Source organism: Pleurodeles waltl, chromosome 2_1 (assembly GCF_031143425.1).
Source record: "Pleurodeles waltl isolate 20211129_DDA chromosome 2_1, aPleWal1.hap1.20221129, whole genome shotgun sequence".
NCBI classification, from domain to species: Eukaryota; Metazoa; Chordata; class Amphibia; order Caudata; family Salamandridae; genus Pleurodeles; species Pleurodeles waltl.
The window spans coordinates 508,068,136-508,094,545 of NC_090438.1; the positions used below are offsets into that span (position 1 = coordinate 508,068,136).

The 26,410-nt window shown below is 44.5% G+C and overlaps 1 protein-coding gene across 6 annotated transcripts in view; it reads right to left on the bottom strand.

Annotated features, from left to right (window-relative positions):
* The window catches only part of LOC138265814 (zinc finger protein 70-like), a 244,651-nt gene that overhangs the window by 178,491 nt on the left and 39,750 nt on the right, over positions 1–26,410 (bottom strand). For 3 of the 6 annotated variants that reach the window (XR_011199429.1, XM_069213900.1, XM_069213882.1), the window contains exons 1-3: positions 23,923–24,273; positions 15,077–15,181; positions 3,044–3,151 (exon numbers count right to left, since the gene is read on the bottom strand). Coding sequence is in view for 5 of the 6 variants with exons in the window: in XM_069213900.1 (XP_069070001.1) it covers positions 3,044–3,151; positions 15,077–15,181; positions 23,923–24,097 (388 nt within the window). In the remaining variant the exon portion in view is untranslated. The other 3 variants (XM_069213892.1, XM_069213909.1, XM_069213918.1) reach the window with 2 other exon arrangements.

Below are 26,410 nucleotides of genomic sequence, written 5' to 3' on the forward strand. Positions count from 1 at the left end.
CGTATTTATCGGCGTATAACACGCACTTTTTCTCCCTGAAAATAGGGGGCAAATGATGTGTGCGTGTTATACGCCGATATAATGTTACTTTTTTTTCTTCTGAAATGTCCTCTTAAAATGAGGTGCGTGTTATACGCCGGTGCGTGTTATACGCCAATAAATACTGTAACTTTTTTTTCAACACTGGAGGTTATGATCCATGTTAAGTGTAGCGGAGTTTTCATGATCAGTTCTCATTTCAGAAGCACAAAAACAAGGATCCCTTCACAAGCAGAGAGCCATGCTTTTTGGCTGCTGACAGTTTACTTAACTGGATCACACAGGATGCTGATGAGCACAGACCCCATCAGTCAAAAGTACAGTGCATAACCTGGTGTATCAGAAGATATAACTTACTGCAGCTCTCAATCATCCCACGTTTAGCCTGTTAAACATCAAACAGAAATGCATTTCTTTACTTAATGTGCTGAGATTTGTGTTATTTTTCAAAACACCAATGCTTTTACAAGGCTTTTATAAGCAGCTGTCAGGAACTGGCTCTGCCCCAAAGCGATGCCCACAAACTCTTCTTAAGTGGCAAGTAATGGGGGCAATCGCTAGAGCACGCTGTCTGGGAACACCAAAAAGGAGTCTACTAGCATGCAGGCGACATTGGGAGAGTACAGCTTTTCCAGGGCCAGTAAAGCATAATTCATGCATGGGCGCTAATACTTCAAAGCATTATAACTTGAAAACCACTGGTCAGGGTTTTGGATTTTTATGGTGCCAATTTGCTCAATGGACCAGGGATCAGTCACAAACAAAGCAGAAGGTGGGACAATATGTGGGGTTTGGACTGGGGGTTCAAAGGCTTTACAACTTGGGAACTGCGCAATGGATTTGGATGCAGTCAATGATGCCTGATTCAGCATACCCTCCGCCAGCTATCTCTCTAATAACCTCAGGCCGTGAACGGGGTCTTCAAAGCCTAGAGGTAACTCCAAGGTAAACAGAGGATTCCCTGCAGCACATGTGGGTCGGGAACAAAGCTGGCTCAACAACATATGCTTCAAGCGAGGACATTTTATCAGAGCACTCGGTTGATGCAAATATATAAAGGGTGATGATGTCCTCAAGCAGATGTGCACGGAATCCTCATACTCCACAGCTGGCACAGTCCAACCATGGCTCCCACAGGTCTTCTCACTGCAGCTGGGATCTGGTTCTCTGGAAAGCAGCACTTCTTCTGATATGGCTCAGCACAGTTCCTCGCTACATGCAAGTAGCCCTTGCACAGGGAAACACAGCAGTTCGTCGTGAGTTCAGTGTGAAAGCGTATTCCTAGTTTTGTTAAGTACAACCACTAGCAAACTGTTGACCCTGGAAAACAAGTCTCTCTACCAGATTGGAGTGCAGCTCCACCTTGAATTGGCAAGATATTGTGTAACATTTTACTGGTTAAGGGGCTAAGTACATATAGTCAGGGAGGAATGATCAGCTCTCCTGCAATGTTACATTTTTTGGTGGCCCCACCAATCATAGACTGAATGGCTACGAATGACCATCTGTGTCATGGACAACGGGAACTTTTCCTAAGCTGGTTGCAACCTGCTCAGGTTTAATATTCTTAGGTCCAAGACACCAGGCCACATCTCTTGGGAATGCAGATCAGCAAAAGATTGTGAGTAGCTATTAGTATTCTTGAAGAGGCACTGCGGCAAGATTCAAAGAGAAGAGGCCCTTACAGCCCAATCAACATATATACTACCACCTTACAACACAGCACTGGGTAAAGGACTGCACATAGTGCGGGCTCCTAGGTCATCAATGGCCTGGGAAACCTCATACAAATCTCTTCCTCATCTTAGGTGTCACATACCCAGGGAATCCAAAACACACACACGGCATTCACATTCAACCCTTATACAGACATCATGTTAACAAACCTTGCACTTATAATGCAGACATACTGCAAATACCAGTGTGGGAATGGCAGAGCCTTTATACAGAGGCCAATACCTATAAAAAAGAAAGACACAGACAAAGAATAATTATACTGCAATCACGGCCAGTCCCACAAAGCCTGGATAAAGAGGGCAGTAAACACCCTCTTCACTTTCAGTGACCCTACCTTGACCTTAAAGCAAAGCTCAAGGATCATTAAGTGAACATGGAGAAACCTTGTGAGCTTTCATGACTGACTGGCTCAGAGCAGAAGCGGAAATGAGGGTCAAATAAAGAGAATGAAATATAGGAGACATCAGATGAAAAAATAAAAGGAGCGCAGCAGCAAGCTCTCAATGACCAGGCAATGGACTTTCCATCCCCAACACCACTATTCGCCAACCATGTGAAATAAATTAATACACATTCTCTGAAAGCAGGAAACTACAGTCATGGGGGAATGAATGGATCTTTATCTGAGGGGATCCAGTAGGCAGTTCCGCCAACCAGGTACATGTAAAAGGCCAACTGCCTATGATCCAATAATATGCTCCAAACACCGTTGGTTACCACATAGACCGAGGGGAGGGGAAGTAGCTACTTCCTATCAGAATGGGGATTCATTTGTGTGCCCCAGTCATTACAACATAACTTTGATGAGCGAAAATAAGTGACACAGCACATTCCATGGACATGTGCATTTGCCACTGAAAGAAAACACTAAAATAGCCAGAAAATAAGTAATGGGCTGGATGTACAGAATTTTAAAGCAATGCAGAGGATTATCATTCCAACATCTTGGCAAAACAGAAACAAGCTGCTTTTTAAACAAACTCATTGTTTCATGGTGTTCAGTGAAATGTTTCTGAATTTTTGGCAAATAGGAAGTTACTTGGAGATACGATTTTCTGTGGTGGAACTGGGGGCAGGTCAGGAAACATAGAAATGATATTGAACTGCACAGCATTCCACAATTTCAATAACCATCACAATATGCATTTGGAAACTATTCCAGATCTTTCCTACAAATAATAGAAGTATTCAAACCATGTATCTAATTGATTCAGGTCACCCAATGTCAAATCCAACATATCAGGTTATAAACAACTTAAATACTCACTAGGGCTTCCACTGTTTCTGCGGTCTTGAGCTTCATCATGATCACAGACTTCAGAGTCTTCCACCTCCTTAATCCATAATAACGAATGAGGATTAAAAACAGGATCAGCTGAAAATGGACAATGCAAGCTTCAGAACACTATTTTGTAGCAAATATATTTCACCAGTTAACATCACAGCAGAATTGCTGCAGCGTGACAATTTTCTAGTTGTCACAAAAAGAAAACAATTATACGAATCAAAACTATGAAAACTCTCTCGTTCAAAGCTAAATGACAATTCTTTCCTGATCTATAGTACAAAAAGAATAATACATAGTGAGTGGATAGCAGGGGTTGGTAAGGTTGTTGTGGTGACTTGGGTAACTTTCCACTACCAAATTCAGGTTTGGGAAGAAGGACTGACACAACTAGGCATGCTTCATCTGGAAAAGTAACCAACACATTTTGGGAAAAGAGAGGAGCTAAATTTCATCAGTGAGCTAGTTTACAAGCAAAGAGGTTTTTGACGATTTCCTGAGACAAAACTTATGTCTATATAGGAGCACAATGGGGAAAAATCCTGGAAAAAACAGAAGGCCTGCAACTTTAGGCATATATGAAGGAATTTAGGATTTTGTTGTACAATACCAGTCTTGTTTTAGCTCCAGGGCATACAGATTACCCAGGCCCATGTCTGGTATGATATTTTCCATGCCTGATTGATGAGATGTGTGCTTTCTAGTAACTATGGACCAGTCCACAGCATTTATTAATGATTCCTACGTTACTACTCAAACATTTGAAATACATGGCTGGAGTAGCAGCCTGAACTCTACAATGGTCCATCTACACTTGGAGTGTATGCTATAATATGTCCAGGTTGCTCCTTCCACCTACTTCTAGAAGTGTTTGCTATCATATGTCCAGGTTGATCCTTCCACCTGTTAATCATGGATTGTGCTGTCTTAAGAGTAGACCATCCCCACTTGTTATTTCACATATGCATCACAAACCCTATTCTAACCGATCCATCTGGAAGGCATGAACTTAATCAATCAATCAGTGGATTTGTTGGACTTATCCACTTATCACTCATGAGGGTATCCAGGTCCTGGGTCAGCTGCGTGGGACCCAGCCCGAGGACTCAGTCGAAGAGCCAGGTCTTGAACACTCTTCTGAAGTCCAGTATGGAGGAGAAGGACCTCAGGTGAAAGGGAAGGTTGTTCCAAGCTTTTGCTGCCAGGTAGGAGAAGGTGTTTCCTCTGTGGTTACTCCTGCGGGCAAGGTAGAGGGTGGCGGATCAAAGGTTTCCGGTGGCGTTTCAGACGATGGTTGAGGCAAACAGGTCCTTGGTAGTGTAAGGCTTTGTAGGTGAGGGTCAGCCGCTTGAATTGGCATTATTTGTGTTTGGGGAGCCAGTGAAGATTCCTGAAGTGTGGGAATATGTGCGTATGTCTTGGTCGAGTATGAGCCTTGCTGCTGCATTCTGAATTATATCGGATATTTTTCTTGTTGTGTCTCGTGAGTCTGGCGTGAAAAGCATTACCATAGTGCAGATAGATGGTGACTGTGCTCCTGGTGTCGGTGGGTGTACTGCCATTTGTTAAATTTTGTTTTGACCAATGACTTTGTGTTTCACCACTGCGCATATTAGTTGCTCAATGTTCACCAGTAGCACATGGTATGTTTTGTTCAGTTTAGCCGCCTATGGGCTTTGACATTGCATCTGTATTCTGCCTATTGGCTTTGACATGGCATTAGCCATTACTTTCTGTATTCAGTTGAGCCGCCTATGGGCTTTGACATTGCATTAGCCATTACATTCTGTATTCTGCCTATTGGCTTTGACATGCTGTATCCAGTCTAGCCGCCTATTGGCTTTGACATTGCATGCCTATTGGCTTTGACATGATATTATACATTGCATTTTGTATTCAGCTCAGCTGCCTATTGGCTTTGACATGACACTAGACATTGCATTTGATATTTAGGTTAGCTGCCCATTGCCTTTAACGTGGAGTTAGACATTGCAGTTGAGAATCCAAGCTGTATTTTTCCAAGCTGTGTTTTTGCACAAGAGAACCAAGATGTTTTTCTCACAGTAGACTAGACATGATAAGAGAGAGTACATGGGTGTTGTTTTTCTTCGCTAGAGCTTGGGAACAGGAGTAGTCTTGGAGACCTGGCCAGTCTCCAAAAGGCTTGCTCAGTTTCCCAGGTCTGAGAGGAGGGGGCACACCTTTGTAACGAATGTAACAGGCTGCAGAGAGTCAGATTCGAATCTGCCGGACCTCGTGCTGGAGCTTGGCGCCAGCTGCCAGCAATCCTGTGTGGGTAGATGAATCTCTTTCTCGCGGCTGACAGGGGTCATCAGCTTGCAGACCTTAGAAAGATGAAGCTGTAAATAGTTCCCACACGGTGAAGTATTTGTTTTGCTTTGCATTCAATATCTTATAAATATAACCTGCTGTGTATATTGCAAACTGATATATTTTGTTTGATTAACGCGGACTTGAAAGCTACTAATTCGTCATACATAAAAATTGGGGTTGGGGAAGAATTAACAACAATAAAAGTCTTCTTTGACCTCAGAAGTGCATTTCTGGTGTGTTATGTTAGTGCTTAGAAACTAAATAAGAGAAAAGCACTACAATTGGTACCAGGAGTCGTGGGGTCGGTCATTAAGAGGTGATTAAGAGGGTGTTGACGAGTTGGTAGATTTCTAAGTGCACACTTTAAAAGTGTAATTGTTTTTGTTGTTTGGAGAATTACAGAAATTGTTTTTTTTGGAGAATCACAGTAGCACGGCAGACCATGTCTGAGAATGCATGTGTTGATAAACTGCCTGATGGTGCTAAGAAAAACTGTGAATTGTTTTCTGTTTGGAGAATTACAGAAGCACAGCAGACCATTTTTGAAAATGCATGTGTAGCTAAAATGCCTGATAGTGTTTTGAGAAATAATTTCTGTTGTACATATGTAGAAAAAGTGTCTTTTGGAAGTAATGATGACAGAAAGGTCTGGATACCTTTATCTGCTTACAGAGAAATGCAGGAGAAATGTAGGAAGTTGGAACATGAAAATAGGAATTTACGTGAGCAAATTAGCCCGACTGAAAGTTATAAAAATGAAGAATCTTTCTTGTCCCATTCCAGTAATGAGGGGGTTAAGACAGCTCCGAGCTGCACTGAGCTTTTGTGTGAGCCAGGGTTTTTGGCAGACAAAATACATTCCTTAACTGATAACACGGACGAGAGAGACCAGAATGTGATTTACGAGTTACCGTTGCAAAATGCACAAGTAAAACGAAGTATTTTAGAGCAAGACACCCCGAGTTTCATTAGCTTGTTTGATTTTTGGAAAAAGAATAGCCCTCATTTGAGTGAAATCCTAACACTTTTGTATATGGTCACTGTGAAAAATTATATGCAGTTGCGCGCTTGTGATTTGGCAAATGAAATAATGCAGACTTTAGGTTTTTGCTCAGTGCAAGAAGGAAATACTTATGTACATGTAAATCAAGAACAAGGAAAGAAAATAGTGCCCCTAGCTAGAATCATACAATGGATCTGGAACTTGCAAGACAGGGCTAGAGTACCACAGATAAAAGAATTACCGGTGAAATTGTGTGCACCATTTGAATTCGTGTCTACTGAAGATAAAAAGCATGTTTGTTTTACTAATGATTCATTGACTGAAATGTTGTTTTCTGGCACAGGAGAAGGAATGGAGTTGTATAATGTGTGTCAGATTTTAAAGCAAGAGCTACGTGAGATGTGTCATTTTTACGCTGATTTTTGGTTCATTGCTAATGTTTTAGCACCTAACTGGTTCAATTACCTTGCAGATGTTAATGAGAAAAATTCAGAGAGAGAAGTGTACACCCAGAATTCTGCCTTAGTGAGGATGGCTAAGTGGGTGCCCCAGAAATGTGAACAGCTGAGAGAAAAAGCCACTTACAGGTGGGCAGAGATGAGAGAGATGCACATTCCCCTAGTTTTGATCAAAACTGTGCAGCACGCACAAAAGCAATCTGTCATGCAAGCAGTCACAGAGCAGTTGGGGAGAGGAAAGTTACCAGAACAGAAATGGCAAATTGATCAGGTTTTAGGGAGAGTGATTGTTGCAAATTACCAAGGAAAAATCGAAATTATGCTGATACCTAGAAAAGAATCTGATTCATTCATACAAATTGGAGACAGAATGGCCCAAATTGACAAAAATGCAGTGAATGGAGGTTTGGTAAAGAAGGAGTCTGCCCCAGCCCTTCTGACAGTGCAAGAAAAGGGAAGCTGTGGCGCAGCAGATAAAAACCTCAGTGCTGATGTGTGGGCTGAAGCCCCAAGTGACCCTCCAGAACCTGCAGAAAATATAACAAAGGGCCCCAAAAACATCCTGCTGATTATAAAACAGGGAAAGAAAGAGGAAGGGTGCAGTTTAAATGAAAAATGTTATTTGCAAGAAAAGTCATACTTGTTTCTTTTGCAGATCCTACCACGTTTCGCCACTGTCCCTGAGTGTGCTGTGTGGTCCCCCTTCCGGTGTGTGCGTGTGGGGTCGGGGAAGGGACCGAATCCCCAACCTGAACCTGGCTGAGTAAAGTGCCAGCACCATGGATCCATTTTGCGCAAACTGCGCCTTCAGTTCAAGTTCAACTTGTTTGATTGCATTCTTCCACTGGAACTAAGCTCGTATGGAACTCTGACTTTTGCTTATCTTCCAGCATACCTTTCAGGTGGACCGTGCACCTTTACATGAGTAGAACTCATGCTACATCAAATTGCTAACACTGTTGAATTAGAGACTCATTCAGAGTACAAATTGCTCAGTCTTTTCTGTGTAGATGTATCTGATGTGAAAGGTTATGAGATCAATGTGTTAATTCACTTCTATTGCTTTACAGGGATTGTTTTGATCATTCAAATGTGACTTGCTGATAATGTTTTTTTGTGCTGATGTTTTTTGTTTTTGTTTGAAACAAGAGATATGTGAAACAAAAATTCATTGGTCAAAGGGCGGAATGTACTGCCATTTGTTAAATTTTGTTTTGACCAATGACTTTGTGTTTCACCACTGCGCATATTAGTTGCTCAATGTTCACCAGTAGCACATGGTATGTTTTGTTCAGTTTAGCCGCCTATGGGCTTTGACATTGCATCTGTATTCTGCCTATTGGCTTTGACATGGCATTAGCCATTACTTTCTGTATTCAGTTGAGCCGCCTATGGGCTTTGACATTGCATTAGCCATTACATTCTGTATTCTGCCTATTGGCTTTGACATGCTGTATCCAGTCTAGCCGCCTATTGGCTTTGACATTGCATGCCTATTGGCTTTGACATGATATTATACATTGCATTTTGTATTCAGCTCAGCTGCCTATTGGCTTTGACATGACACTAGACATTGCATTTGATATTTAGGTTAGCTGCCCATTGCCTTTAACGTGGAGTTAGACATTGCAGTTGAGAATCCAAGCTGTATTTTTCCAAGCTGTGTTTTTGCACAAGAGAACCAAGATGTTTTTCTCACAGTAGACTAGACATGATAAGAGAGAGTACATGGGTGTTGTTTTTCTTCGCTAGAGCTTGGGAACAGGAGTAGTCTTGGAGACCTGGCCAGTCTCCAAAAGGCTTGCTCAGTTTCCCAGGTCTGAGAGGAGGGGGCACACCTTTTTAACGAATGTAACAGGCTGCAGAGAGTCAGATTCGAATCTGCCGGACCTCGTGCTGGAGCTTGGCGCCAGCTGCCAGCAATCCCGTGTGGGTAGATGAATCTCTTTCTCGCGGCTGACAGGGGTCATCAGCTTGCAGACCTTAGAAAGATGAAGCTGTAAATAGTTCCCACACGGTGAAGTATTTGTTTTGCTTTGCATTCAATATCTTATAAATATAACCTGCTGTGTATATTGCAAACTGATATATTTTGTTTGATTAACGCGGACTTGAAAGCTACTAATTCGTCATACATAAAAATTGGGGTTGGGGAAGAATTAACAACAATAAAAGTCTTCTTTGACCTCAGAAGTGCATTTCTGGTGTGTTATGTTAGTGCTTAGAAACTAAATAAGAGAAAAGCACTACAGTGGGGAGCCACTCGAAGGTCTTACATAGGAGGCAATAGGTGTCGAAACAGGGGGAGGAAACTGTGTTGGCCTGGTTCTTAGTTTGTTGTCGATGAGGACCCCTTACACTGTGGGCATGTTCTGTCATGAGGAGGCGATGAAGAGGGTTAGGGAGGAGAGGGGGTGGGGGTGTTGGTGAGGTAGAGTTGCTGGTTGATGGCTTTCTCTAGTACCTTTGCTGGGAAAGGGAGCAAGGAGACTGGTCAGTAGTTTTTTAGGTTGTTGGGGGTCAGCAGAGGGTTTCTTGAGGAAAGGTTTGATGCTTCTGTGCTTCTAGTCAGGGTAGATGGCTAAGATGATGGATGAGTTGAGGATGTCTGTGAATCTGCTGCTGATGTTGTTGATGCCAAGGATGAACATGTGATGTGGGCATGGGTCTGTGGGGGATCCTGAGTGGATGGTTGTCACAATGTCGGTGGTATTTTGGGTAATGAGCGGATTCCACTTGTACATTCTGTGTTTGGAAGGGGTATCCCTTCAGCTGCGTTAGGCTGGGGTGCAACGATCCTGTAAACAGTAGTGATTTTGAAGTGAAAGTAGTTAGCGAGGGAGTCGCACAGTTCCTCTGTAGGGGGTATGGTTTTCTCTAGTGCTTATGGGTTGGTAAACTCTTTGACAACAGTGAAGACTTATTTGTTGCATTTTGAACTGACTTCAATGAGAGTGACCAAGGCTTGCTTTTTAGCATTGTTTATGAGTTTGTGGTAGCAGTTGAGAGTGTCCTTGGGTGCGGTTTGGTCGTTGGGGAGTTTGGATCAGTGACATTTCCTTTCTAGTTGTTTGCAGGTACGTTTTGCGGTTCAGAGATCCGGCATGTACCAGCTTGCTTGTTTGAAGGTTTTGTTGGGTTTGGAAGATTTAGTGGGGGCAACAATGTTTGCGCATTGTGATATCCAGGAGGTGAAGTGCCAAAATCTCTGTTGATGCCCGTGGTACGGTCAGGCAAGGTACTGGTGAGTAGTGTTCAGCAGGTAGGAGTTGAGGGTGTCCAACAATTGTTTTTCAGATATCTTGCTCCCATTTCGATGTGAGGTGGAAGGAGGTCTGAGTGTTCTGTTCGGTGTGAAGAGGTAGCTGAAATGGATGATGGCATGGTCGCTCCAGGTGAGCTCTGTAGTGTGACTTTATTTGATTCTGTTGCTAGAGGTGAATATGGGGTCAAGGGTGTGTCCAGCAGTGTGTGTTGGGTCTGTGACTGTAGGAGGCTGCCCTGGTTTGTAGTGGGTACTTAAGGCACTTGCACCTTATACCAGGTCCAGTGACCCCTTATTAGTGAAATGTAGGCAGTGGCTAGAAGCCAGGCCCTCTAGAGGTAGCTGTGGATGAGCATCCAAGGCTTATCTAGGAGACATGCAAACCTCATGCAATACCACTGTAGTCACACAGTACTCACACACATGAAAGAAACACTCAGTGTTACAAAAATAATGGTACTTTACTTCGGTGACACAAATAACAAAATTACCAAAGACACCATACTCCCTTAGGAGGTAAGTAATACAAAAATGATAGACAATAGTATGCAGAAATATGCATGAAAACAGTTAGAAAACTGTGCAATTAGTGAAAATCACAATAGTTAGAAATGGGCCTAGGGAGAACACAAACCATATACTAATAAAGTAGAATGCGAATGCCGGTTTCCCACCTAGGCAACTGTAGCGTGTACAGGGTCACTGGGAGTACTAGAAAACACTGAAAGTAAATACTAGGATCCACCCCAGTGCCCAGAGAAAAGCAGGAGTAAAACACAGTAACTTTCCTAGAACACACAGAAACACAAGAAAGAAGATTATGCAAGAACCAGAAGAGACTGCAAGACACCAACAGTGGATTCCTGGCCCTGTGCCTGTGGAACAAGGGGACCAAGTTCAAGAAGCACATACCTGGGTATAGGGTGAGCATCAGTCTTAGTGACTGTGTTTAGCCCTCTGTAATCTACACTGAACCTCATCTCCCTTTTCCGATTGTTATGAGTGAGGTTTTGGTACCGGCAACACTCGGCTAACCCAGGAGCTGTCAGTGAGCTCAATCACTCCTAGGTCAAACATTTTCTGAACTTCAGCTTTGGTGCAATCCCTAAAATGATCAGGTTGCCTATAAATTTTGTTTTTAACAGGCAAACTGTCTGCTGTGTCATTGGTGTGTTCACAACATGTAGTCTCACGAGGTGTGAGAGAAAACAGTTGAGACCTGGTCTAGGTTCCTGTAGTCCTCATTCTGAGATTAAGTAAGGCAGCCTACTAGGACTACTGCATCCACTGAGCCATCAGCTGCAGTGGTGGTGAAGAGATCAGGGAGAGGGTCAATCTCTTCCTCCTATCCCTCATCAGTGGCCATGAACAGGGTTAAGTCAGCCCTTTCATAGTAGGGCTTTAGGAGGTTCACATGAAGTACTCGGAGAGGACCTCTAGGAGTGCCAAGGTCAACTAAATAAGTGACCTCATTCTTCTTTTCCACCATGATGTGTGGTCCATTTCATTTGTCTTGGAGAGCCCTTGGAGCCACAGACTCCAGGACCCACACTTTCTGTGCTGGTTGGTACACTGCCAGGATAGCCTTCTGGTCATGCCATTGCTTCTGCAATTCTTGGCTTGCCTGAAGGTTCTTAGTGGCCTCCCTCATGTACTCAAGGCCAAGCACATAATCCGCCATATCTTTTTAGGGGGCTACAGGGGTTGCTCCCAACCCTCCTTGACAAGAGCTAATGGACCCCTAACAGGGTGACCAAAGAGGAGTTCAAAGGGGCTGTAGCCCACTCCTTTTTGGGGTACCTCCCTGTAGGCAAAAAGGAGGCATGGTAATAAGACATCCCATCTCCTCCTGAGTTTTTCAGAGAGTCCTATAATCATGCCTTCGAGTGTTTTGTTAAAACGTGCAAACAACCCATTTGTCTGGGGATGGTAAGGTGTAGTGAATTAATAAGTTCCACCACACTCTTTCCACATTACTTTTAGGTATGCAGACCTGAAGTTGCTACCTCTGTCTGACACCACCTCTTTTGGGAAACCCACCCTGGAAAAGATTCACAGAACGGCTTTGGCCACTGCAGGTGCTGTAGTGGTCCTAAGAGGTATAGCTTCTGGATACTTGGAGGCATGGTCCACCACCACCAGAATCAATCTGTTTCAGAAGCTGTGGGAGGGCCAAGGGGGCCTACAATATCAACCCCTACCCTTTCAAAGGGTACCCCAACCGCTGGCAGTGGAATTAAGGGGTCCTTTGGAGCGCTACCTGTCTTGCCACTGGCTTGACCAGTGACACAGGAGCAACAAAACTCCTTGGTATCTTCAGACATGTGAGGGACCAGTCTGTCCCAGGTCTTACTTTGCCCCAGACGTCCAGCAAGGGCAGTATCATGTGCCAAGGTTAACACAAATTCTCTGTATTGTAAGGGAATGACCAGTCTCCTGGTGGCACCAGGTTTTGGGTCCCTTGACTCAGAATACAAGCGATTGTTCTCCAGTACACCCTATGGGTGCCACTGATGTCCCCTGCCTCTTCTTTGACAGCTTGCGGTCTTAAACCCTCAAGTGTGGGTCAAGTTTGCTGTGCCACACTTAACTCCTCCCTAGCAGGCCCCCCTGCACCTAAGAGTTCTGCTGTATCAGCCTGAAGTTCTTCAGATGTAGGTTCTGTCCAGGTAGTTGACTCCTCCTCCTCAAAGGGGGGATTATCAGTAGAGGGAGGGATAGTGCATAACTTTTAACCCTTTCTACCCCTGCTTTTGGTTCTTAGTTTCAGGATCCACGTTTCCCTGTCCTCTATTCTTTTTGGCCTGAGCCCTTGTCAAAGCAAAGATAAGCCCAGGAATGCCCAGCATGGCTGCATGGGCCTCCAACTCCACTTCAGCCCAAGCTAAAGTCTCCAAGTCACTCCTTAGTAGACACTCTACAGGTAGGTCTGCAGATACCACAACTTTTTTTTAGGACCAGTGACCCCTCCCCAGTTGAGATCAACAACAGCCATGAGGTGGCTTATAATGCTGTTATGGGCATCAGTCACTCAGCACTGATGATCAAGTAGGTGTTGCTCAGGGAACACCATTTTTTCAGTCACCATTGTGACACTGGCACCTGTGTCCCTGCAGGCCTCAACCTGAACACCATTTATTAGGGGTTGTTGCTTGTACTTATCCATATTAGGAGGACAAGCAACAAGGGTGGCAAGGTCAATGCCACCATCAGAGACTAAAACAGCCTCAGTGGTTTCCCTAACTAAACCAAACCCCAATACACTTCCCAAAGTGAGCCCTGCTATACCCTTGGACTGACTATTTGTACTGTTATTTTTTGGTGGGAGGTTTGGTGCTTTTCTTAGGGCAAGAGCTGTCTCCTGCCCTATGACCTTTATTTCTACAGATATAGCACCAAGGCATTTTATTCTGATGGTTGTGAGAAGAGGATTTAGACCCACCCCCAGAAGAGTTTTGGGGCCTGAAGAAGACTCTATGATTTTATCTTTGTCTCCACCTTTGTCACGTGACTTACCACCCTTCTTCTTGTCCTGGTCAACCCCTGTATGGCCTTTTCTGCTCACCCATGTTCTGACCCATTTGTCTGCCTTATTTCCCAATTCTTGGGAAGAGGTCAGATCTGAGTCTACCAAGTACTGATGCAACAAGTCATACACACAGTTATTTAAAATATGCTCTCTCTCAACAACAGATTGTACAAGCCCTCAAATCGAACACTTTGCTGCCATCTAGCCAGCCTTCTAAAGCTTTAACAGAACAGTCCACAAAGTCAACCCAATCCTGTGAGGCCTCTTTTCTGGTATCCCTGAACATTATCCTGAATTGTTCAGTGGTGAGACCAAAACCTTCAAAAAGAGCCGTTTAAAAAAATGCTGTAGTTGTCTACATCCTCTTCACTGAGACGTCTGTCCCGCCCCTTGTCAGAGAAGGACAACCACAGAATAGCAGCCCACTGCCTTTGAGGGACCCTCTGAACTTTACAGACCCTCTCAAAAGCAGCAATATATGTATGTATGTATGTATGTATATATATATATATATATATATATATATATATACATATATATATATATACATATATATATATATATATATAAAATCCCCTACCTTGTAGTATGAGGGAACACACTGTCTCTATAATCCCTAAAACTGCTGCCACCATGGGATACTGACCCTAACCCCTGCCTTTTCCTCTCCACTGCCAAGGCCTCCCTGTCTAGGGCTAGCTGTTGCTTCTGCTGCAGCCTCAGCCTGGCCTCCTCCAGTCTCAGTTTCATGAGCTCCCTATCTATGGAGTCATCTCCCAGAGTTGTGCAGTGTGATCCCTCAGACACTGAGGTGATATTGGAATGGGCAGAGGTGGATCTTTCCCTACCTTTTGTGACCCTAGCTACCTGTCCTCTGAGTGTGAAGGGAGCCCTACATGAGTGACTACCCCTCCCACTACCAGATACACTAGTGGGTCTGCTAGGTACAAGATCCTTGGAAGAACCCTCCCCTGAACCTGGAAGATTATCTAATTCAATGGGTTCAGAATCTCCCTCCTCCTCCTGGCTGTCATCCTGAAGGAGAAGGCTCAAAAGGATATTCTTTCTGGGATTCTCCCCCACATCTAATTTCCTGTCTGAACAAAGCCCCTTCAATTTCTTGAAAGTCATGCCCTCATAGGGAGTGCCCATGACCTCAGAGCTAGATTCAGCAGTAGGCATGATGTGTGTGTTAGGGTGGTGTAGGGTGTACCTAACCTACCTATCTTCTAGACTCCAGGAAAGGAAGGTAAGAGACTATATCTCTATACTATGTATATTTTATATCTCTAGGTATAGAGTGGTCTTTCCTGTGGAAAGCACCAGGTGACAGAGGTTCTCAGCATTTGAAGGCTCATTTTCTGTGTGGGATGAGAATAAGACTGCTAGGTGATATGGAGTGTTATCTATTTATTTTGATACTCACATGTGGGTTTGTTCTTTGTTTCGGATTCCTGCAAGGCATCAAACTCAGTATGGTCTTCTTGCTTAATTGCCAACAAACTGGAGGATTTGCTTACCAGAGCATATTCTGTAAAAGAGAATTTGGTATTTTTCAAATTGTTATCACTCATTCCATTACCATCCTTGATGATCAAGAATGCCAGCTAAAAGACAGGTTTGTGTGGAAAATTAGACCCAGAAACCACATGTAAAAGTGAAGACAGGGAAAATATGAAGAATATGATACATTTTAAAGACAAGAACAATGCAAAATTGTGATGTAAGCTGCAAAAGGTTAATTGAATAAGCAAAACCATGACAAACTTTTCAACCTAAGCAGAGCTGGTAAAGGGGAGAGAGAACACAGTGGAATCTTGGTTTACGTGACCCTCATCTTTAAATTGAAATGAATGGATGGAAATTAGCTGCATTAGGAACATCAAAATATAGCACACCACAGTGTGAGAAAGTAGCCTCTTTCTAGCCTTGTTACCCCCACTTTTGGCCTGTTTGTGAGTGTATGTCAGGGTGTTTTCACTGTCTCACTGGGATCCTGCTAGCCAGGGCCCAGTGCTCATAGTGAAAACCCTATGTTTTCAGTATGTTTGTTATGTGTCACTGGGACCCTGCTAGTCAGGACCCCAGTGCTCATAAGTTTGTGGCCTATATGTATGTGTTCCCTGTGTAGTGCCTAACTGTCTCACTGAGGCTCTGCTAACCGGAACCTCAGTGGTTATGCTCTCTCATGTCTTTCAAATTGTCACTAACAGGCTAGTGACCAATTTTACCAATTTACATTGGCTTACTGGAACACCCTTATAATTCCCTAGTATATGGTACTGAGGTACCCAGGGTATTGGGGTTCCAGGAGATCCCTATGGGCTGCAGCATTTCTTTTGCCACCCATAGGGAGCTCTGACAATTCTTACACAGGCCTGCCACTGCAGCCTGAGTGAAATAACGTCCACGTTATTTCACAGCCATTTTACACTGCACTTAAGTAACTTATAAGTCACCTATATGTCTAACCTTTACCTGGTAAAGGTTAGGTGCAAAGTTACTTAGTGTGAGGGCACCCTGGCACTAGCCAAGGTGCCCCCACATTGTTCAGAGCCAATTCCCTGAACTTTGTGAGTGCGGGGACACCATTACATGCGTGCACTACATATAGGTCACTACCTATATGTAGCTTCACAATGGTAACTCCGAATATGGCCATGTAACATGTCTATGATCATGGAATTGCCCCCTCTATGCCATCCTGGCATAGTTGGCACAATCTCATGATCCCAGTGGTCTGTAGCACAGACCCTGGTACTGCCAAACTGCCCTTCCTGGGGTTTCACTGCAGCTGCTGCTGCTGCCAACCCCTCAGACAGGCATCTGCCCTCCTGGGGTCCAGCCAGGCCTGGCCCAGGATGGGAGAACAAAGAACTTCCTCTGAGAGAGGGTGTGACACCCTCTCCCTTTGGAAAATGGTGTGAAGGCAGGGGAGGAGTAGCCTCCCCCAGCCTCTGGAAATGCTTTGTTGGGCACAGATGTGCCCAATTCTGCATAAGCCAGTCTACACCGGTTCAGGGGACCCCTTAGCCCTGCTCTGGCGCGAAACTGGACAAAGGAAAGGGGAGTGACCACTCCCCTGACCTGCACCTCCCCTGGGAGGTGTCCAGAGCTTCTCCAGTGTGCTCCAGACCTCTGCCATCTTGGAAACAGAGGTGCTGCTGGCACACTGGACTGTTCTGAGTGGCCAGTGCCACCAGGTGACGTCAGAGACTCCTTCTGATAGGCTCCTTCAGGTGTCGCTAGCCTATCCTCTCTCCTAGGTAGCCAAACCCTCTTTTCTGGCTATTTAGGGTCTCTGTCTCTGGTGAAACTTTAGATAACGAATGCAAGAGCTCAGCCGAGTTCCTCTGCATCTCTCTCTTCACCTTCTGATAAGGAATCGACTGCTGACCGCGCTGGAAGCCTGCAAAACTGCAACAAAGTAGCTAAGACGACTACTGCAACTCTGTAACGCTGATCCTGCCGCCTTCTCAACTGTTTTCCTGTTTGTGCATGCTGTGGGGGTAGTCTGCCTCCTCTCTGCACCAGAAGCTCCGAAGAAATCTCCCCCCTGCAACCGCAGGCACCAAAAAGCTGCATTACCGGTCCCTTGGGTCTCCTCTCAGCACGACGAGCGAGGTCCCTCGAATCCAGCAACTCTGTCCAAGTGGCCCCCACAGTCCAGTGACTCTTCAGTCCAAGTTTGGTGGAGGTAAGTCCTTGCCTCACCTCGCTAGACTGCATTGCTGGGAACCGCGACTTTTGCAGCTACTCCGGCCTCCGTGCACTTCCGGCAGAAATCCTTTGTGCACAGTCCAGCCTGGGTCCACGGCACTCTAACCTGCATTGCACGACCTCCTAAGTTGTTCTCCGGCGACGTGGGACTTCTTTGTGCGACTTCGGGTGAGCACCGTTTCACGCATCCTCGTAGTGCCTGTTTCTGGCACTTCTCCGGGTGCTACCTGCTGCTGAGAGGGCTCCTTGTCTTGCTCGACATCCCCTCTCTCTCCTGGTCCAATTTGCGACCTCCTGGTCCCTCCAGGGCCACAGCAGCGTCCAAAAACGCTAAAAGCACGATTTGCAGCTAGCAAGGCTTGTTGGCGTTCTTTCGGCGGGAAAACACTTCTGCACGACTCTCCACGGCGAGAGGGATCCGTCCACCAAAGGGGAAGTCTCTAGCCCTTTTCGTTCCTGCAGAAACCTCAGCTTCTTCTGTCCAGTAGAAGCTTCTTTGCACCCGCAGCTGGCATTTCCTGGGCATCTGCCCATCTCCGACTTGCTTGTGACTTTTGGACTTGGTCCCCTTGTTCCACAGGTACCCTAGATTGGAAATCCACAGTTGTTGCATTGTTGGTTTGTGTCTTTCCTGCATTATTCCTCTAACACGACTTCTTTGTCCTTAGGGGAACTTTAGTGCACTTTGCACTCACTTTTCAGGGTCTTGGGGAGGGTTATTTTTCTAACTCTCACTATTTTCTAATAGTCCCAGCGACCCTCTACAAGGTCACATAGGTTTGGGGTCCATTCGTGGTTCGCATTCCACTTTTGGAGTATATGGTTTGTGTTGCCCCTATCCCTATGTTTCCCCATTGCATCCTATTGTAACTATACATTGTTTGCACTGTTTTCTAAGACTATACTGCATATTTTTGCTATTGTGTATATATATCTTGTGTATATTTCCTATCCTCTCACTGAGGGTACACTCTAAGATACTTTGGCATATTGTCATAAAAATAAAGTACCTTTATTTTTAGTATAACTGTGTATTGTGTTTTCTTATGATATTGTGCATATGACACTAAGTGGTACTGTAGTAGCTTCACACGTCTCCTAATTCAGCCTAAGCTGCTCTGCTAAGCTACCATTATTTATCAGCCTAAGCTGCTAGACACCCTATACACTAATAAGGGATAACTGGGCCTGGTGCAAGGTGCAAGTACCCCTTGGTACTCACTACAAGCCAGTCCAGCCTCCTACACACAGTATGACTCATTGCAGTGACATTAGCAGGAATATGAAGAATAATTTCCCACATAGGGGATGTCTCGTGTAGGAAAGTGCCTCTTTTGATATGGTCACCCCTCCCCCAACACTTTTTGCCTGGTTTCTGGTGCAATTGCGACTGAAAGTGCACACGGTCGGTGTTAAACAGGTCCCCAGCGCGAGTGCAAGGTCTCTTTCCCTAAAACTGCACAGTTGTTTTTTCCAAACTGGCAAACGTTTAGCTACCATTATAAGTCCCTACTAAATGGTACCCCTGGTACAGAGGGTATGCAGTATTAAAGGAAAGACCCTGAGGGCTGCCGCACGAATTGTACCACTGTCAGGGACCCCCTAACTCAGTGCACATAGTGCTGCTTCCACAGACCGTGTCTTGGTGCAGACCTAAAATGAAAACACAACATGGTGCACAGGCTGTGTGCCCTGTTCCCTCTGAACTGCATGCAATACATGTCAGTGACTCCTCTAGCAGGCCGTCCACCAGAAAGGTAGGGAACATTATATTGCATGTGAGGGCATACCTGGGCATTGGGAAGATGAAACGTTGGTGTTCCTATGACCCCTGGCATCTCAACTTACCTGAGCAGCTGTGGGTTGACCTCTTCTCCCTCCTGGCCAGAGCCTGCAGCCCGTTTCTGACAGTGATCTCCTCTGCTGAATAACATTGGGCGCCCGACGCTGTGTTGGCACTCTACATCCGGCCGCTGAAAGTGTAAGCCTGGTGCTGCCTTGTGGCCACTCCCTTGTACTAACTTCAACTCCAAGAGATCGGTCCCCGACCCCGCTTTACTCACATGTAAGCAGTGCTTCAGCAGACACCCTTGTTTCCATTGGAAAGCATTGGACGCCCATACTGTGTTGGCACTCTACACCCTGCCGTGTCACGACCTACTCGTTGTGTGTGTCTGTGGCCCACTGGAAATGTGGTGAGGTTCTTGTTCTTATAGGTTCTGCCATGGCCCAAACAGGGGAGACCCTTTCAGGTAGCCACGGTGCTGCTGACGGAAGGAACGCCAAAGGCAGTGTCCATGCCCTCCAGAAGGAGCCCCCGAGGGAAAAAACCCAAAAGGGAGAAAACCTCAAATAGGAACTCCTGAAACAAAAAACAAAAGGTAAAAACAATCTGAACAAAAAGGCAAAAATGACAAGAAAAAAATCTGGAACAGGCTCAGAAAAATCAAATATCTGATGCAGAAGAACAGGAGCGAAGATCACCACCCAAAGGAAGTGTTGCAGCGCAAAGAGGACAGGAATCACAAACCTTATATACCCAAAGAGCAGGAAGTAACCGGCAGGAAGTAAAAGACACCATATTGGATTGGAAACATAACATAGAATTCCAAAGGAAAGGCACCATATTAAGTGAGGCTCCAAGGCATGCAGGGAAAAGGAAGGTATGCTGGGAAAGAGAAGGGAATCATGGGTATTAAAGAAAAGCATAAAGTCAGGAAGAAACGAGGAAGACAGAAAAGAAAGAAAAAGAAACAGAAGGTAAGTGGGGGAAAAGGGAGAGTGGGGAGAGGCAGGAAGTAACGGGGGCGCATCTCGCCAATTCTGTAGTGAGGCTTCATGCCCAATTTGGGGCCTTGACAAAGATAATAAAGTGCAGGGGCACGGCGCGTCCTACTGCGGCGCGCCGCGACCAGAGCCGAATGTTCGGCTCACGCCGCCTGCCGCAGCGTGACAGGCCGCCCCTGTGCCGCTGAGGGTGTAAGTTTAGTGCTGCCTTTTGGCCCCCCAGTACTCACCTCAACCCCCGTAGACCAACCTTTGACACCGCTTGTACTTATATGGAAGCAGCACGTCTTCATCCCAGCCTCCACTGATAAACATTGGGCACAGACTCCAATTTTGACCTCTGTAACCAGCCATCCACATGCCCCTGTTGGTGCATTCTTGGTACCAATCCAAACCTTGCCCAGTGCTAATCTAAAAACCTTTAAAACTAGGATTGTAAATTGTGTACTTACCTGACAAACAGCGTTCTTGTTTTGCTTCCAAAGATTAAGACTGAAAATTGCACTGCCGATTTTTGAAACAGCAAAGTATTTTTAATTTAAAAACTGCTTACCTCATAACGAAGTTCTTTGGTTCAAAGCATATATATAAAAGCAACTGTTATTTTTCTAAATTGGCCTCGGATTTATTCTTTGAGTATGTGTCTCATTTATTGCCTCTGTGAGTACATCAAATGCTCAACACGAATCCTTGATAAGCCTAACTGCTTGCCCATACTACCACAAAAAGAGCACTAGACCCATCTATTTCTGCCTCTGCCGACTTTTGGGGATCCATTGGACTATACACAGTTTACTTAACTTTAGTGGACTTTTTCGAGAAACAGCTTTCTACATCTCGTCTTTCAGATATTTCCTTACAGGTAAGTTTCATTTTCTAAAATGATGTACATCACCAAGTTAAACTTGTATGCTCAAATTTTTTTAAGTGTCCATACTCCATCTCTGCACGGTTTAATGTTTAGCGAGAACGGGGCCAAGATGCACACATTTTTGTGAAGTTTTGTATGTCCAGTTCTTCTAACTAGGTAACTATACTCGTACTAACCTAGAAAGTTGTGCATCCCCTTTCATGATCACATGCACAGCAGGCCCTAAACATTCCCTGATTACTGTATAACACCTAATAGGCATGCATGGTCACTGTATTTACAGAGGTGTCTTGTGATCTGTACATCGTGACCTGGGATGAATCGTGTGTTATTCCATAACCTGTTAGTTTTCATGTCCTAGATAATGGCTGACCTCATGGTGCATGGTGTACTGATGCTGGTGATATCAGGATGAAGAGTCCTATAACAGTAATTGCTTCATATGCATAATCTTTATGATATATGTTAGTTTTGGTCTATGACATATATTCCCATATAAAAAAATATTTTTTTACATTCTGTGTGGGGGAGTCTCTTTTTTGGTGTATTCATTGTGTTACTGGTGTGAGTGTGTTGCGCAAACGCTTTACACATGATCTCTGAGGATAAGCATAACTGCTCTGTGCCAAGCTACCAGGGGGTGAGCCTAGATTATCTTTGATGTGTAACTAACTCACCCTGACTAGAGTGGTGAGTTCTTCCTGGCTGAGGTGCATATTCTAGTCAACCAGAAACCCCATTTGTAACACTGGTCGACCAAAAACACAAAGCCAATGGTTAAAAGGAGCAGACACAAAGCTAATGCTAAGTATATCAGAAAGTGCAGGTATGTTTTAATGGTTGCAGTGTGAAACCCCAGACCTAAATGTGCAAGCTTAGGCAACAGAAAAACAGAACTAACACAAAGAGCAGAAGTGGGGCACCTAACGTGTACTGTAGTTTTAGATAGCTAGGTCAGTCATCCCAACACGTGGAATAGAAATGATGCATGTCTAATAGCCAAAGGTTTATCAATTGGACGACGGCACTTTAACATTTTTCCCTATGAATCATGAACGGCATCATTAAATTATCCCTTCTTGTTTCTTCTAAATTGGGGTAGAGTGGCATATAGTGCAGTGGGGTAGAGAGGTGTAGAGTAGAGTGACATGGAGTAGAGTGCAGTGGCATAGCATGGTTTTGAGTGCAGTAGCAGAGTTTACTGGCACAGATTACAGTGATGCAGAGTAGAGTGGCATAAAGTGCAGTGGCGTAGAGTACAGTGGTGTAGACTCAGATGTATAGAGTAGAGTGGTGCTGAGTAGTGTAGAGAGCAATGGCGCAGAGTAGAGCACCGCAGAGTAGAGTGGTGCATAAGCGTAGAGCAGTCCAGCGTAAAGTTCAGTGGCGTAAAGTGCAGGGATGTAAAGTGCATTGGCGCAGTAAGGGGGGTTGGGAGCACACTGCCTCACATCCCAGCACAGTTCGCCCCTTTACATCCTGGTAAATGCAGTTCACAGTTAGCGCTTATTTGAAAATGATCTGTAGTTTTTCACCAAAGTTGGTGCAGACATTGCTGTATATCTCTAGACACATGTTTCTGGGTTTAGCCTTTCATCAGCAGAGAGTAGAGAACAAAGAAAATTCATCTGGGGTTGCTGGAAATGCTGCCAAAATCCTCTCAGGTCAAGTACCACTCAAAGGCACACAGGTGCATCTCCAAAGCTTGTCAGCTCACTGGCTCAAGGGAGCCTTTTAAACAGGAACGGAGGTTGGGAGCACACTGACTCACTTCCCAGCACAGATGAATTTTCTTTGTTCTCTACTCTCTACCGATGAAGGGCTAAACCCAGAAACACATGTCTAGAGATATACAGCAATGTCTGCACCAACTTTGGTGAAAAACGACAGTTAATTTTCAAGTAAGCGCTAACTGTGAACTGCATTTACCAGGATGCAAAGGGGCGAACTGTGCTGGGATGTGAGGCAGTGTGCTCCCAACCCCCCCTTCCTGTTTAAAAGGCTCCCTTGAGCCACTGAGCTGACGAGCTTTGGAGATGCACCTGGGTGCCTGTGAGTGGTACTTGACCTGAGAGGATTTTGGCAGCATTTCCAGCAACCCCAGATGAATTTTCTTTGTTCTCTACTCTCTACTGATGAAGGGCTAAACCCAGAAACACGTGTCTAGAGAGATACAGCAATGTCTGCACCAACTTTGGTGAAAAACTACAGATAATTTTCAAGTAAGCGCTATCTATGAACTGCATTTACCAGGATGCAAATGGGCGAACTGTGCTGGGATGTGAGGCAGTGTGTACCCAACCCCCGTTCCTGCATTGGCGCAGTGTAGAGTGCTGCAGATTGCAGTGGCACAAAGTAAAGTACACTACTGTAGAGTGCAGTGACGCAGAGTGGTGTAGAGTGGTATTGGGTGGTGCAGAGTAGAGTGCAGTGGTGCACAGTAAAGTGGCGCAAAGTAGAGTGGTGCACAATACAGCGCAGGGGCGTCGAGGGCAGTGTTACACAGAGGAGTGGCATACAGTAGAGTGATACTGAGTAGGTTAAAGTGGCTAACAGTGCAGTGGTGCAGAGTAGAGTGCAGTGGACTAAAGTACAATGGCATAGAGTAGAATAGTGCAAAGTAGAGCGCAGCGGTCTAGAGAGCAGTGGAGTAGAGTGGGCTACTTTGCTGGCCTCCTGATCTGAACCTGAGTGACACAAAAGGCTCCCTTCACCTTGGACCCATACCTGAATCCAGCATGAGTGAGCCCCAAGCCTACAAGTGGTGCCCCACCAGTCCTGGACACTTGAAAGTGGTGCTGAAGGTGACCAGAGAGACAAAACTGAAAAGTGGGGACTCGGAAACTTTGTGGCTATTGCTCACAGGACAAGGATACCAGGGTCAACCTGCTCACCTCTCTGTCTAAGGTGCACGGTCGTTGGATTGACTGTGCAACTTCTCCCGCTACGGTCTTCTCTGCAGCAGCAAATCCGCTTCAGTGGTCCTTCTCTAAAGGGGTATCCGGCCTTGTGGAACTGTCTTCGGCTACAGCACTTTGCCTCGTCCCACTGGAGAGTCGCAACTTCCATTTCAGGGACCAAGTCCAAATGTAAGAAACGTCATCACAGCTTCAACCCAAGGCTATCCTACGACAATACTCCCTCCTCAGGCACCTCCTACAGCCTTGCCACGCTGAACTTTACCTTCTCAGAACATTTTCCTCCGAATTTGTTTTAAAGTCCAAATGCAAGTGCTGACTGGGTCGACTCACCTTCTTGCATCCAAACTGCATTATATCACGGTCGGCCATATTTTTCAACTTTGACACGGTCTTGCATGACTAAATATCCACGGTTGCTGCTTCAATCATTAAGGTTCTATTTAAAAACGTAAAAAAAAAAAAAAAAATCAGCTCTACTGATTGGACTTTTGTAATGATGGTGTCAAATAATCTATTAAAATGTATTCTATTTTTCTAAATTGGTTTGGGGCTTTTCTTGTGTTTTCACTTCATTACATGTTTGTGTGCTGCGTAAATACTTTACACATTGCCTCTAAGTTAAGCTTGACTGCTTTTTGTGCTAAGATACCTAGAGTTAAGCACATGTTAATGTAGTGATATGCTGTAGTTCAGCCTGCAAGGGAAAGTGGCTGTTGATTGTCCAGGGCTCACACCCCAGTCAACTAACAACCCAATTTCTCACAGTAACACTGTGGAGATCTATAGAATCCACATTATTTGTACCAGTATTTAATTGAAGTGAGTCTACAGTGAACCACTGTTGTTTTTTATATGTTATTGCTCTTGTTGTAGCCTAATTGGGCATATTCTTATTGTTACAAGCCAATATGCTGCAAGGGTTTATTCTGGTTTTCTCTTTTTTCACAGTTACATACTGTCTGATAGGGAATTTTCTACATATTCAGAGGAGTACACTGCTACACTTATCAGTGGTCCCTCTCTGCTTCAGACACCTGCTATCACCAATGCATCTCCAAACAAGCAACATTAGATAAAGTTGAGTAAAAACAAACACGTTTATACCAAATTCATGCAAGTGTGCTCACTAAGTATCTCAAGGCAGACATAATCCTCCTTCGTTCACAAGTGTGCAACATGCCATCTATTTTTATTCACAACAAAAAATGTAGGGGTGGGTTCAGCCACATCACAGCTACCTCCTTCATGCATTGGATGGTATTTGGAATAGAGACTGCTGTGGAGCATAGTAAACCTAAGTTAGAAGAATTTTTAGAACCCGAGAAAGCAATCCTAGAATCACTCACTATATTGATAAGAAGGCTGCCATGAAAAAAAAAAAAAAAAAAAAAAACTATTAAAGACTTGAATCAATCTGAATATCACAAAAAGCAACCAAAATCATGTGACATAAAAACAATAATGAAGAGTATAATTATCCTTCCCTGACTGACAATTTCAACACTAATTCCTCTCCAAAAACCGAGGGCAGATGCCAACCATAGGGTCAATATCAATGTGCTGTTACTTTCTCAGACTCTTAGCAGACTGAAGCAGCTCCAATATAGGGGAAGGCCCAAGTACTTCTTTACAGGCCCAACAACAGGTTTCTTTTCAGCCCAAGGCCAGCAGAACATCTGAGGGCGGTGCAGAGGACAACACAAGAACAATCTTCCACCAAGCGAACGCCAGACCAGACAGAAATGCTACCATTAGGGACCCCAATATTAACAAATTGTGCCCCAAGTTACCCATCTTTAATCTCTCACAACATTGCTTGTCTTAATCAGAGATTTCACTCCTGAGTAAAGGTTTCTCCTCCTTCATTACCATAGAAAGACCAGATTGGTTTACTATCCATGCAGAACTCCTTCAGGTTTTTAGAAAAAAATTATCTTCTGTGATCATGATAGTATGACAAACACTGACTTTACAGTCCTCTGCCCAAAATCAACTTTCAATTCCTTGAGTAATCAGATTCCACCAGAAGTTGCTCAACCAAAGCCTTGTTATTGTCCCATATAATATCAGCCTCCAAGAAAGAAAATTTCTTGAAGAACTAAAAAGGAATAATAATACTGTAATTAAACCATGTGATAAAGAAGGAGGAATGTCATAGAAGTCTATATCTTCAATGACTATGAGATTAATAGACAAATTTATATTTCTGAATAATATGTGTAGCTTGACCACAACCTCCCAAAGAGAGAAACAAACTATCATCAATGAAGTAATGACCAAAAGCCCAAAATTAAGCAAAAATATGTTCCTTTTTTCCAACAAAAAGAACCCAGACTCCAGTCCTGTACACGTGCCAAAAAATCCATAAAATTTGGAAAATCCTTTAAGTAGACCAATCCTCTTAGGATGCTGCATGATTTTAGAACTCATTGGGATATGCATCGATTCTTTCATTAGAGAG